This window comes from Sturnus vulgaris, chromosome 29 (genome assembly GCF_052056855.1).
Source record: "Sturnus vulgaris isolate bStuVul1 chromosome 29, bStuVul1.hap1, whole genome shotgun sequence".
Lineage (NCBI taxonomy): Eukaryota > Metazoa > Chordata > Aves > Passeriformes > Sturnidae > Sturnus > Sturnus vulgaris.
In genome coordinates this window covers 6,436,173-6,449,715 of record NC_142271.1, presented here as the reverse complement: position 1 = coordinate 6,449,715, position 13,543 = coordinate 6,436,173, and the positions used below count along the sequence as shown (strand labels likewise).

Below are 13,543 nucleotides of genomic sequence, written 5' to 3'. Positions count from 1 at the left end.
GAGGTGGCCCACCTGCTCCTGTGGGACCACAGCCCCCAAAATGCACGCAGGTAGCCAGGGGAGAGTGGGCCCTGAGTAGAACAAGTTACTTTGCTATTTTGTCCTAGGAAACCCGAGTTCCTTTTCTCCCTTTATAGAGTCAAAATTGCCATATGTTAAATTCCAATTAGTTAGACTTGGTTACTCAAAAGAAAAAGGACAAGCTCTACAAGATTAACCCAAACCCCAGTAATAAGATATTAAGGAAATACAAGTATCTCATTCTTCAGATCAGAGGGTTTTAATAATAATGACAAAAATCAATATGAAACTAAATTAAATCTGCTGTTTATATTCATCAGGTAATTTGATCAAGAGCCTGCCAATGCAGGTCTCTAGTGCTATGATAAGTAAATACAAACATACTTCTTTCAGATCACAAAGTTTTAGTGGAATGATCAAGAGCAAACGAAATCAAAGCTATTTTCCACACCAGCCAAATTCCAATTAAATCAGGCCAGATTATTTAATATGGAAGCCTACAAAACTCCAGCTCTTTATTGATGTAATGATACAGAAATATAAACTTGTTGCTTTCCGGATCACAGCATTTAAATGCCGGGGAGGAATTAAGACTTCAGTAAAACTGATTTAATTTAAATTCTGCTGGAAGTGAACGCAGTAATTCCTTCTCATCATCATCCTGACTTCTAATTGAGTGTCCAGCAGCAGCCTTCAGCCTTGCCCTCTTCCCTGGCTGTGACTCCTGTGACCTGCCCAAGGAAACCCTTCCAACATTTCCTGATGTATCCTTAGTGATAAATCCTGTTCCTATGTAAGAAATTTGTCACATCCCTGGAATCCTTCTGTACCTTCCAGGTGAGCAACCAGCTTTTTTTCTTTTTCAGGAGGAAAACTCATGGATTGAAGCTTGGGCTACAAGAAGGGTTAGGGGCAAATGTTTATGCAGAGGCAGACAGACATGGCAGAAGACTTCAAATGCTCAGTATGATCAACTTATCTGCAGCTGCTGAAAGGCAGAAGGGTAAAATTATTTTATTAAAACTGGAAATTATTTTATTAAAACTGGAAAAAGCAGAACTCCTGACATTTTATTCCTGGGGAAGATTTATCCCACCCTGTTTTCAGTGGATCACTGAATTAAGATTGAAGTTGATTTATCCTCTTCATCTGAGGAGGCCCCAGTGCCTCCAGGCTATCTCTGAGGATTTTGTTCCCTTTTCAGCAGGTTTTGCTGACAACAGGGAATTTCAGTGCAGATTCCCAGCCTGTCAAAACAGCAGTCCAGGGAGAGGATCTCTGGAAAGCCTGGGCACTGCTGCAAAAGCAGGGAGAAGTCCTGCTCCCTGCATCCTCTGGAATGAGGGTCTGAGCTTCCAAATTGAAAAGTAAATTTCCCATACGCTCCATAAATTCCAGTGAGTGTTTTTGTTATACATTTATTATTCTTCTCCTGTATTTCTGCTGTCAGGTAATATTAAATGAGACCAGGAGGCTCCTGAAGACTTTAAGAGCAAATTGCGAATGAAGATCCCTTGGGAGATATGAAAATGGTATGGAAAATTTTGAAGCAGCAGAGGGGGAAAAGCCAAGTGACCCAAGGAGGTTAATGTGCCCCCTTCTCCCCTCCCCTTTGCAGGAGGGAGAGGAAAGGGTAACACCCTCTGGGAGTCTGCACCAAATCCAGGTCATCTGCTCTGCCAAACACGGATGTGCTCACCTGCAGGGAGGTCACAGACATACCCAGAGCAGCAACGCCCCAAAGGCTTCTCTGCACTCCAGCAGAAACAGACAGGGAATAAAGATGTGTGTTTGCACTCAAATTATTCCTTCAAAGAAATAACAATAAATGCTGAACTTCCCAATTACAGGGGATACACAAAGCTTGGAAACCATTAAGAAGCGCTTCTTCTGCTGATGAATTATCCAGAGTGCACAGAGCTATTTGCTGAGCTTCACTGTATTATGCTAATTATAAATTAATATATTACTCATTACACAGTCAGGCTCTACAGTCAACTAATGCAGTGCTGCAGCCTGTTTTAAAACATCCTCTGGTACTTTTATGATCTAGATGCTTAATTGACTTCTGTTCTGGCTTAAATGCCACCAACATGTCATTCTTTCACAAAGAAATATAACTGGCTCCATCCTACCTCCTCTGGAGCTCAGCAACATAGATGAAAGATGAAACTTAGAAAGGCTTTTTCAATGCTGAGCAGCTGCATGAGAAATTAACTAAAATAGCATAATTTAGGATGAATTGCTGTGTTACTAATTTTTAAATCACTGTTTATCATGGCAGCAGGCTGGAGTGCTTTGCCTGAAGCTGTGCCCATGGAAGGTGAGAACCTGACACCCCTATGCTCAGAGAGGACACTTTGGGTGAGATGGGGAGACAGGGAAGCCATGAGCATCCCAGGCAGGACTCCCAGAGGGATGGGAAGAGCGAAGGGCAGAGCTGCTGGCATCCGAAGTGGCTGTTTACCAGTGCTGGCCTCCCCCGAGCCATTAGTCTGACTCAGTCTACAGCACCTGCATCCCCAGGCCTTGTGCCAGGCAACCCTGTGAAGAGGAACATCAGCCTGTTAGATAAGGAGAAAACTTCACATGGATCCGTCTGGCAGGATGAATAGGGGGAAATGGAGCCCTCTTTCTTGGAAAACAGTCTTTAGCACCACGTTGTTTCAGGGAGCATTCCTGCAGGAACGTGTTTATTTGTCAGACCATTCTTTCCATGCCGCGCTCAGCATAACGGAAATAACAAATATCAAGCAGGGTCACAGAAGTCAGTCTGGAAATTGCCATTTCCTTCTTTCCAAGGAAAGCATCCTGGTGACTCAGCAGTGCGGGGCAGACTGGCAGTCCCACAGCAGGGAGACATTCTCTGGAGAATTGTCAGCCTTAATAACATGATGATATTGCACTCAGAAAATCTAAGAGCACCCCATGTGTGATCAGCAGGTAGACAGGGATGCTGTGAGGGGAAAGCATCAGGAGCTGAGGAGAGGACCCGTGAATGCTGGAGAGGAGCTAGAGGGGTGCTGGCCTCAGGCTGGAAGGGTTGGTTTGGAAGGGACCTTACAGATCACCTATTTCCAACCCCTCAGAAAGGACCTTAAGGATAACCTGGTTCCAACCCCCCGCCGTGGGCAGGGATGCTGCCCAGTAGATCAGATCCTGAAGGGTACTGAATGAGCTTTAAAGTGTACTGAAGACCTTAAATCTTGGGATTAGAAGGTGGGAATACAGGTACCACTGAGGCACTTCTATACCGTGATCCTAATAACCTGGTACAGTTTGAAGATCTCTGGCTGAAGATGGCTAAAGCCTGGACGGCTTCTCAGTGCTGCTTCTGCTTGAAACTTACAACGCAAAAGGCCCGTGTTGAAGGAATCAGAGGTTCCTCTGTGAAATTGAGGCACTGGGGCACATAAAGTTTTAGAAACAGCCTCAATTTCCCCTTACAGTAGGCAAGTACCGTGCTTTTTCATCTTTTTTTTTTGCTGTCACAGGAGCCCAGAGGCAGGGAGGTGCTGAGGTTAGGCCGTGCAAGCGATGGTGTTTACGGCAACTTTTCCCCTCTCAGCCAGGGAGGATGTGTTGCTCTGATCAGCTAAATCCGCATCCTGCTCCCGCTGGAGCGCAGCATCCTGGGTGAGAGGGGGGGAGAGGTTCGGCTTCCAGCCCTCCACGGCCCGTCCTTGCTCCTCCGCAGGCTGCTGGTTATTAATAGCCCGGACCGTGGGCTGAGGGGTGCGGGAGGGGTGACAAAGCGCCTGGAGCTGGACGGGAATGTTGTCCCGAAGTCGGTGGCTCTGCTGGAGCCTTGGGACGATGCAGTAGGGAAACTCACCTGTCGGAAAGATTTTCCCAGAGCATTTTCTGCGCCGGGATGGCTCCACCCGGCTGCGGGATCGCGGCGGGGGTTGGTGAGCCGGGAGTTCGTTCTCCGCCGGCTGCGGGACAGCGGCGGGCGATGCGCGAACGCGCTGCGGCGCTCAGCGGCCGCGCCTGGCACCCCCCCATCCTCACCGCACCGCACCGCGGCGGGGCGGGAGGCGGGGCGGGGCGGCGAGCTCGGCTCGGCTCGGCTCGGCTCAGTTTGGCTCCGTTCGGTTTGGCCGGGCTCGGTTTGGCCGGGCTCGGGATGCTGCTGCGGGTGCGCGCTGCCGTGGCGCAGCTGGCGGCGGGGCTGGGGGCGCAGCCCCCCGCAGAACCCCGGGGCGGCGGGGCCGGAGCCGGGGCCGGAGCCCGGGCCGGCCGGGGATCGCCGCCGCCAGCCGCGTTCTGCCGGCCGGCCTTCCTGCAGCTCACCCCCGAGGAGCTGCGCCGCGCCGATGACCACACGGGGCGGGCGGTGCAGAGCCCCCGCGACAGCCGCGGCCGCCTGCCCTGGAGCACGGGATACGCAGAGTGAGCGGGAGCGGGGCCGGGAGCGGGGCCGGGAGCGGGGCCAGGAACGGGGCAGGAACGGGCCAGGAACAGGGCAGGAACGGGGCAGGAGCGGGCCAGGAACGGGGCAGGAGCGGGGCAGGAGCGGGGCGGAGGGTCGCAGCCTGGGGAGGGCAGGATGGCACCGCCCGGCGCTGAGCGGGGACCTTGGGGACGAAAGTGGGTCGCGGCGGGCGGTGAGCTGCGTCTGTCCCTTTTCCAGCAGCAGCAGCAGCAGGGAGGAGCGGGCCCAGTGGATGCCCGTGATGAGAGAGCATCAGGGGCTGTGCTCTTACCTATCCCCGAGGGGTTTAGGCTCTTCTGTACGTTTTGTTTTCTGCGCTTTCTGCACAAAACCCGCTGTCACCGATGGGTACCAAGGGCGAAGGAGCTGAGGCACCTCTGGCAGGACTCGGGGGGAGCAGGGAGCTGGGGCTTTCTTGGGAGTGAGACTGCTTGAGACTTCCCCTTCAAGGACCTGATTGTCTTCTTTCACTAGCTGCGAGTTTCAGCCCTAACTGAAAGCGGGCAGGAATGGTCAGACTTTGAGGGCTTTTGCTGCTTAGTGCTGTCAGCCCATTCCCGCATCCCCTCCTCGAGCTGATCTTCCCGATATCACAGAGAGCTTTATGAGTTGTTGATTTGCCCCTGGGGCAAGATAGTGGGGTAGTACATAGGGTGAAAAAAATCTCCTTTTCGGTGCCCCAAGAGTTCTTTCTGCAAACCACTTGGAAAGTCTGCCCAAAAAAAAAATCACCCTGCTGTGTACAGCTTCTTCCTGTGAGCGAGCAGGTTCTGCAATCTAGACCTGAAATCTGCTGTGTCAGCACAGGCTGGGAAAAGTCAGCGTGAATCTTTTTGCAAAGTTCTGCCGGTTTCATCATCGTCACCTTCTCCCCTCCTTCCTTGAGCCCCCTGCTCCCCCCAAGAGGTGATGGGACATGGGTGAGGCTATGATTCTCTGTGTCCCCCGGGGGTGTATTTTTGAGGCTGATGCAGATTTGGGGGCAATTATTCTGCCTGTAGCAGTGCTAGGGACCTTCAGCAAACCCAGTTTATTTCTGGTCACCTCCCTTGGTAGGTCTGTGGACAACTGCTCCCCCCTGGGCCCAGCTGTGGGTGGGACTCAATGCTGCTCAAACCTGCACAACTGGTCTGGAACACCTGGGACAGGACAGGAGCACCTGTGCAGGGCATCTCTGGGGACATGGGGACGTGAGTGGAGGGTTGAGGGTGGGGGGAAGAGGTGCTGCGAGATGGCTTTGCTAGAACATGATGTGAAAGAAAGGACCTTTACACCTTTTTTCCTCCTGGCAGGGTGATAAATGCAGGGAAGAGCCAGCACAATGAGGACCAGGCATGCTGTGAGGTGGTGTTTGTGGAGCAGAGGCCCAGCCCAAGGGGCTGGCTGTCGTCCAGGGAAGGCAGCGGGGAGCTGGATGGGGTGAGAGCTGCAGTGGTTCACAAGCAGGGACACGACAGAAGATGCCCAGCAGCAGGGCATGTGATGGGACACGTGGCAATGTGTGCACACTGGGGATTCCCTTGGTTCTGGCCCTTCTCTCTACCTGCTCCTACCATCCTCCATCCCCGTGTGACTACCCCAGGGCTGGCTGGCCCAGGGAGACCAGTGGCCCACGTGCCCTGGGAGGCTGCAGAGGTGGCTGCTGTGCTGGTGCTGTGGTTCCTCCCCTTTGGAGGCCGCTGGAGGCACGAGGTGTCTGACACAGGGCTGGGCTGCAGCCGGGGATCAGCTGTGTCCTGACACCCTTGGTCAGCTCCAACATTGCTCCTGCCTGCACCGAGACCTGTGAGACCCGTGTCACTGTCCTCAGCTGGTGGCCCCAGCTGCTCTGAATTCCCCATCCCATCTGCTTCCTTGTAGGCTCATTTAAGCTTCCCTCTTCTTCCTGCAGGGCAGAAAAGGTTTTTATTTCCACTACTGGGCCTTGTTTGATGGCCATGCAGGCAGTGGTGCTGCTGTCATGGCATCTGAGAGGCTCCACCTGCACATCTGTGAGCAGCTCCGGGACCTGGTGGAGATCCTGCAGGACCCCTCCCCACCTCCCATCTGCCTCCCACACGACACAAAGACCAGTCCTGCAGATCCAACCCAGGTGTCCTACACAGAGGACCATGGGGAGGTCCCGAACGATGCAGTGCCACGGTTTCACCTGGAGAAAGCAGTGTCCCATGAGAGCCTGGTGATCGGTGCCATTGAGAACGCCTTTAAGCACATGGTGAGGATGCTGTGCCTGCAGGATCACCTAGGCCATCCCCTGGGAGCACCTCTTTGCTGTCTGTGTCTGCATCAGCTTGACCCCACTGGCAAAAGGCAGCTCTGCAGCAAGGAGGGGACTGCAGGGAGGGCTCCAAGCATGATGATCTCAGAGAGGGCTCTGTGATGCTTCACAAGACCCCTGGCCCCCCAAGCCCTACAGCCACTTCATGGCTGTGTGGGGAAGGATGCCCTGGCTCGCCACTGCTTCCCACCTGGAGCCGAGGTGCTGCTGGAGCAGCCAGGTGCTCTTTGGGGCTGCCCACCTAGCCTGCAGCCTCTCTGTCTCCCCAGGACGACCAGATCGAGCGGGAGCGGGCGTCCCAGCACCTCGCCGGGGGGTGCTGTGCCCTGGCTGCCATCTACCTCATGGGCAAGTTCTACGTGGCCAACGCTGGTGACAGCAGGTACAGCCCCACAGGGCAGCCCTCACCTTTTGCTCAGTGACTGGGGACACCCCAGTGGGTGGTGCCAGAGGGATGGGTGGTGAGGAACACCCAGCTCCAGCCCTGTCTAAGGGAGGGTGAAGGTGGCAGAACTGGGCAGAATCATCCCCTGCCTGCTCCGTGCCCCGGGGACAATGTACCCTGCTGTGATCTCTGTGTTTGCCAGGTGCACACATGGGCTGCGATAGAATTGCCTCCCAAAATCTGGGTTGTGCTCCCTTCCTTCCTAACAAAATCCTCTCTGCTACTCAGATGGCTCTGGATCACACCCCAGCCCCTGCTGCTGGCACTGGCCTGGGCTGCAGGTTGGAGAGGGAAAATTGTGCTCAGCAAAGCTTTCAAAACTGTGCAAGACATCATTTTAGAGTACACTTCATACCAGTGACCTGTTTCATGAGAAGGACACAAATCTGTGCTGACAAGTGCAGTGGGAGCTTGGAGCCCAAGAATTTAAATTGCCACGTGTGTTTCCAGGGGTGGGCTAATGAACCTGCACATGTGTGTGCCCACACCCCCAGGCAATGGCAGAAGGGCAGGTCCACCTTACACTAAAGGTGACACTGCAGGTGAAGCTGGTTTGAGCTGCCCTGTATTTATCATTGGATCAAAGAATGGTTTGGGTAGGAAAGGTCCTTAAAGCTCATCTTGTTCCCCCCCTGCCATTTGCAGACACATTCCAGCCTGGTCTTACATCACTGGAAGAGACTGACAGCACCAGTGTTGGAGATCCTTGGGCCTACCAGGATCATCTCATAATCAGACCTTTATATTTTTTGAGACATCAAACTCTAAGAGCAGCCCCAGCAGCAAGTGACAGTGCTGGTGTGGGATGGGCACGTGCACCTGTGTCCTGCTACAGGCAATTTCTGCCCCTGCTGTGTGCAGCTCCCCTCTGAAGGAGGGTGACCCACCTTTGTGCTGCTCCTTTGATAACCATATCCTGTCCTTTCATTTGGTCTGCTTCATTCCCCTCTGTCTCATGCTTGTCTCCCATTTCCCCTTCCTTCCTGCCCCTCTCCTGCACAGCAGGGAGGTATGCTGTGCCCTGCCCAGGGGGGCAGTGAATCCAGGAAGCAGCCCCCACCTCAGGGGGAGCACCCCCGGAAAAAGGGTGGGCAGCAGAGGGGAATCAGCCCTGGAGATCCAGGCTCAGCTCCTCCACCAAGTCTCCTTCTCTCTAATCTCATCCTTCCATGTCTCATTGCAGGGCCATTATCATCCGTAATGGGGAAATCATTCCAATGTCCAGGGAGTTTACTCCAGAGACAGAGAGGCAGAGGCTGCAATTTTTAGTAAGAAAGACCTTTCTTCTAACCTCATTCCTGCTGAAACACCTCCTGGCCTCTTCCCAGTCCCCCGTGCTGCCTGCTGGGCTGCTGCCCTGGTGGGGTTCTGGACCCAAGGGCAGCCCCATGGCTAGACCCTGCTGCTGGCACTTGTCCATCCCAGACTGCTGCCTGGGATGGGAAGAGGCACTGAGATGCAGAGAGCTGGCATGGGGGCATTTTGTGTGTGGCAGAGCCCTGCTGTGGGCTCAGTGTGAGGGTCTGTGACTGCGAGCCTGGCACAGACAGGACATGGAGAGCCCAGGCTTTTGGCATGGGGCTGGATTGACACGTTTGCATGGAGCCAGTTTGGTCCATCTTGTCCTGTTGCTGTTCAGGGAGCAGGGAGCATCCCCTGCCTGGGCTGCTGTGACCTGGAGGAGTGCAGCTCTCCATCCACCGTGCTCCCTTTCAGAGTTGCTGCAGTGCCCCTGCTGAGTCCTAGTTTCTTCCCTGGCTGCTCCCTGGAGAGTCAGAGCTGATGTGTGCCAACGGGCTTCTGAATTTTACCCTGAATGCTCCCTGTTCCTCTCCTGGATGAACCCCCTGGTGCCACCCAGGGAGACTCTTTGAGGTTATAAAGACCTCTCTGAGGGCAGCACAGGGGAGGAGGAGTTTGTATTGGAGAAGGTCTTGCTGGATGAAATTTCCTGGCTTGCAATGTACTTGGAAAAACACTGAGGCGTTTTTCCTTGAATCTATTTTGGAATGACCGAGAGGAGGAAACTGCTGTGATCAGAATCCTCTTCAGCTGGCTGTGAGGGGCGGGGCACAGGCTGGGGACAGGCACACGCTGCTCTGCCACATGATGCTGAGCCTGAGCTCAGGGCTCCCCCAGAGTGGGCTGGGGGTCTCCGTGCCTCTGCACCAACCCCCTGCCACCCCATCTTCCCAAGGGATCTCCTTTTCTCTTCCTGCTTTTCTTTCCCCTTCAGCACTTTCCAACACTCCCTGTTCCTGGTCCCCTCCACACTGTGCTCCATGAGGGCTTGGGGCTGCCCTGGGTAGGGCTCTGTGCTGCTGCTCATCCCTTGTCACACTCACAGCTGGGACACTGTTTCAGAAAAGACCCATCACTCTTTTCCTTGGGTGAGTGCCATACCCTGCACTGAGCCTGGGATCCTGGGAGGTTTGCAGCTATGACTCCTTCTGGGTAAATTCCAGCTTCTCCTGGAATTTTCTGGGGTTTGACTGTTTGATCCATTTTTGGAGATCGTTATTTCCCCAAAACCCTCTTTGCAAAACCTTCAACTTCTTGCTATGTGCTGGCATGGCTGTCCTCAGCTCCAGTTTCCCCTCTGGCTTAGCACAGGTGGATGGTTTGAAGCTGCTTTACCAGCACCTATTCAAGTGGCTCCAGAGCAGCCAGTGTTATCCCTCCACGGAATGTTGTAGCCAAAGTCCTGGTGGGTGGTGGATCCTGATCTGGGCAGGGCTGGATCCACAGATCTTGCCCTCCCAGCCCTGTGGCTGAGCTGAACCTTCTTCCTGCAGGCATTGCTAAGGCCCGAGCTGCTGGGGAAGGAGTTCACCCACCTGGAGTTCCCCCGCAGGATCCAGCCCAAGGAGCTGGGGAAGAAGATGCTCTACAGGGACCAGAACATGAATGGCTGGTAATCCCCAACCCGCTGGTGGCACTGGGGTCCTGCTGTGGTGGCTGCTCCTCTCTGGCATCCCATCCCACGGGGCAGGGGGCTCTGGCACACTGGGTACCCAGGTCCCAAGTAGGCAGCAGAGCTGCTGGAAGCCTTCACCTGCTGACACCTTGTCTCTGGCTTATTTTAACCAGGGCTTACAAAAAGATAGAAGAGGATGACCTGAAGTTTCCACTTATCTTTGGGGAAGGCAAAAAGGTAAAGTATTGTGATAGAAGTTTGGCAGAGGTTGTTTCATGCCTGCTCTCACTGTTTTGGGTGATTTCGGCCCATTTTTGGTAGTGTTGTCATCACCAGTTCTCAGCTGGGAATGGAGCTGGGGATAAAGCTGCTTACAGTTCTCTTTTGATTCCATCACTGTCCAGGCTCGGATGATGGCCACAATTGGGGTCACGAGAGGCCTGGGAGACCATGACCTCAAGGTGTTCAGCTCCAACATCCACATCAAGCCTTTCCTGTCCTGCTTCCCAGAGGTGAGCCTGGCTTCCAGCTGCTTCCCCCCAGGGGTTCCTGCAGTGGCCGGAGCCACCTGGCAGGACCAGATCCACGATCTGCCCAGGGCAGCAGGAGCCTTCCCCGCCTCTCACCCTTGCATCTTGCCGTGTTGCCTGCCAGGTCAGGGTTTATGACCTCACGCAGTATGAGCACTGCCCTGACGATGTCCTGGTGCTGGGCACCGACGGGCTCTGGGATGTCACCAATGACAAGGAGGTGGCTGCTGTGGTGATGGAGGTGCTGACGAGCTATGAGCCCAACGACCCGTGCAGGTGAGCTGCAGGTGGGCAGGGGTATGGGCATATCGTGCACTCCACCACCTCCCCTTGGCTGGCTCCTCAGAGCAGTGTTGTGGCCACACGTCCCTCTGGGCTCTGCAGCGTGCATTGCTCTCCTGGATGTGCATATCTGAGCCTGGATCTCTCCAAGGGACTCTTTCCTGTACTTCTAGCTGCTCTAGCTTCTCCCTCCTTGCCAGGATGCTGCATCAGAGGTCTGGGATCACTGCTGAGCCGTTCTCTGCTGTGCCTCCAGGTACACCATGGTGGCCCAGGAGCTGGTGGTGCGCTCACGGGGGGTACTGAAGGAGCGAGGCTGGCGGCTGGCCAACGACAAGCTGGGCTCTGGTGATGACATCTCTGTCTTCGTGATCCCCCTGGGTGGCCCCGGCAACTACACGTGATGCTGAATGAGCCTGGGGCAGTGGGTCTCACCTTGCCTGGATGGAGACGAGTGGGACACTGTCGCTGCCTCAGGGCCACCCCTCCTCTAGGCACTTGTTTTTTGAGCCAACTGCAAGAAGAGTAAGAAACCTGGACCCTCAGTCTGTGCCCCTGTCCAGAGCATCCCCCTCCACCTGCTTGCATCCCAGTCCCAGGTGGACACGGAGAGGCCTTGGATAGAGAGTGAACACTGGGGTTGAGGGATGTTTTTATGCTGCTACTTTCTCAATGCTGTGAGAAGCCTGAAGGCTCCTGGGCTCCTCAGCATATCCTTTGCCTCTTGCCATCGCTGTGTTGACTGCAGTCCTGTGTGGCAGCCATGGGGCTGCTGGGGTACTCATACCTGCTGCAGTCACCCCCAACTCCTGCCCTGTGATGCTTTGGCCAGTGATACTGAAGCTGCTGCTGGAGCTGGGAGCTGGGGTTCACACAGGGTGTGACTGGGAGTAAAGTCCCACAGATAGCTGGGCAATGCTCAGCTTGGCACAAGTCCAGTTGTGGCCCCACAATGGTCATCCCAGCCTTGTGCTCCCAATTTTCAGCCCCTCACACCTTCATTCTGTTGTGGACCTTGTCTCAGTCTCCAGTCTAGGAGACTGGAGCAGTGACCCAGCTCTGCTGTGCACCCAGAGCCCTGAGGAGGGATAAGCCATTGCACTGGCACTGGCTGTGCCCCAGGTTCTACCCCATCCTCTCATGCCTTGGATCACTGCAGTGCTTCTGGAGCCAATTATTTATTAACTGGAGAGCTGAGCTGGAAGATGTCTAAATCCTTTCTTGGTATGGAGTCTATGAATGTATGTCTATATTTTCGAGTGGTTCTGAGTTAGCAGCCTCACACAGAGCAGCCCTATTCAGGTGAGCTTAACAGCTTAACTGCACTGGATCTGCTTAACAGGGCTGGGAACCCACAGTAAAAGCAGCTTGGTGTGACCAGGGCAGGGAAAGACAGTGCCCACATTCTCCTTAGTGATCTCAGAACTGGTGCAGAGGGGAGCTGGAGCAGTTGATCTCTGCACAGGATTTTTGCATCACATCTCTGACCTGGAGCATCCATTTCCCAGACTTCTGCAGAGTGTTGCATCCTCCTAAACTGTGAGGGATTGTCCCATCCTGACAGTATGGGATGGGGAGAGCTGGGCCATGGTCTCTCGTTTGGGAAAGGCTCCGTGGCACCAGTAGTTTGTGTCCTGTCACTAGGTGCAGCCAGCTCTTGTCAAGTGTCACCTCTGGTGAAGGTTGTTTGTCTCCTGTAATCAGTGAGATGTAAATAAACTGGGTACACATAATGGAAAATGAAAGTTATGCACGAGGTTTGAACCTGTTGGCATCTATGCTGAAGGGAGCAGGGAGTGGTGCTGGAGCTGAGAGCTTGTCCTTGTGTAGCACTGTGTGTTTAAATAAAGATTTTGCCACTCGTAGTCCTACTTCAGTCTTCCTCTGCAGAGCTCCTGCAAAGAAGACTTACTGAAAAGCCAATTAGTTCTGATTAATTTATGTAGGCAGGCAAACAGGCCTGTGCAGAGCCATGTGAGCTGCTGTCCATCTGCCCTGCACTGGTGAGAGCCCGTGGAGTATCCATCCGTGGGCACTGGGAGCCACTGGTGTGCTGCCAGCCTCAGCTTGGCGCTGCCTGGGGCTCTTGGAGCCCTGGCTCTGGCTGGGGGGCAGCAGCAACGGCCTCTGGTGGGAACAGGAACATGACTCACGGAGTGCAAGGGAGAAAAGGCAAATGGTTTTCCTGCCTGTGGGGAGAGAGTGGGGCAGGCTGTGGCTCTGAGGAATGTGGCTATCCCAGGGAATGTGGCTGTCCCAGGCACCCAAGCAGCAGCTACCTCTGCCTCAAGGGTGGGCTGCCTGCTGGAAGCATCCCTGCTGTCCCACGTCCCTCTGATGGCCATCTGGTACCCCGATACTCCTGGTGCTCTCTTCACACTTGTTTGCACAGCCCTGTTGCCCTAGCACATTCCTTTTCATGCTGGTGGCTGAGAACTGGCTCTGCTTTTCCAGGTCACTGCCCGGCTGTTGGATAAGGCAAGGAGGCAGAGGCTGCTGCATTTAAAGCTTCCTCTGTGGTTCCCTTTTTTACTAAGGAAACATTTCCTTTGGAACAAACTCCTGGCCTGGGGCTTGATAAATTAAGAAAAATTGTCTGCAAGCCCTTAAAATAGCAGCGGTTTATGAGCCT

At 54.3% G+C, this 13,543-nt stretch overlaps 1 protein-coding gene across 1 annotated transcript; it reads left to right on the top strand.

Annotated features, from left to right (window-relative positions):
- The first annotated feature begins 4,150 nt into the window (after nucleotides 1–4,150).
- PPM1J (protein phosphatase, Mg2+/Mn2+ dependent 1J) lies at nucleotides 4,151–12,776 on the top strand. Its single transcript, XM_014893267.1, has 10 exons — nucleotides 4,151–4,416; nucleotides 5,752–5,878; nucleotides 6,351–6,674; nucleotides 7,007–7,119; nucleotides 8,366–8,450; nucleotides 9,978–10,096; nucleotides 10,273–10,336; nucleotides 10,504–10,611; nucleotides 10,754–10,905; nucleotides 11,168–12,776. Exons 1-10 carry the CDS (start codon nucleotides 4,151–4,153, stop codon nucleotides 11,313–11,315), a joined length of 1,506 nt encoding a protein of 501 aa, XP_014748753.1. The 3' UTR covers nucleotides 11,316–12,776.
- Nucleotides 12,777–13,543: the final 767 nt, after the last annotated feature.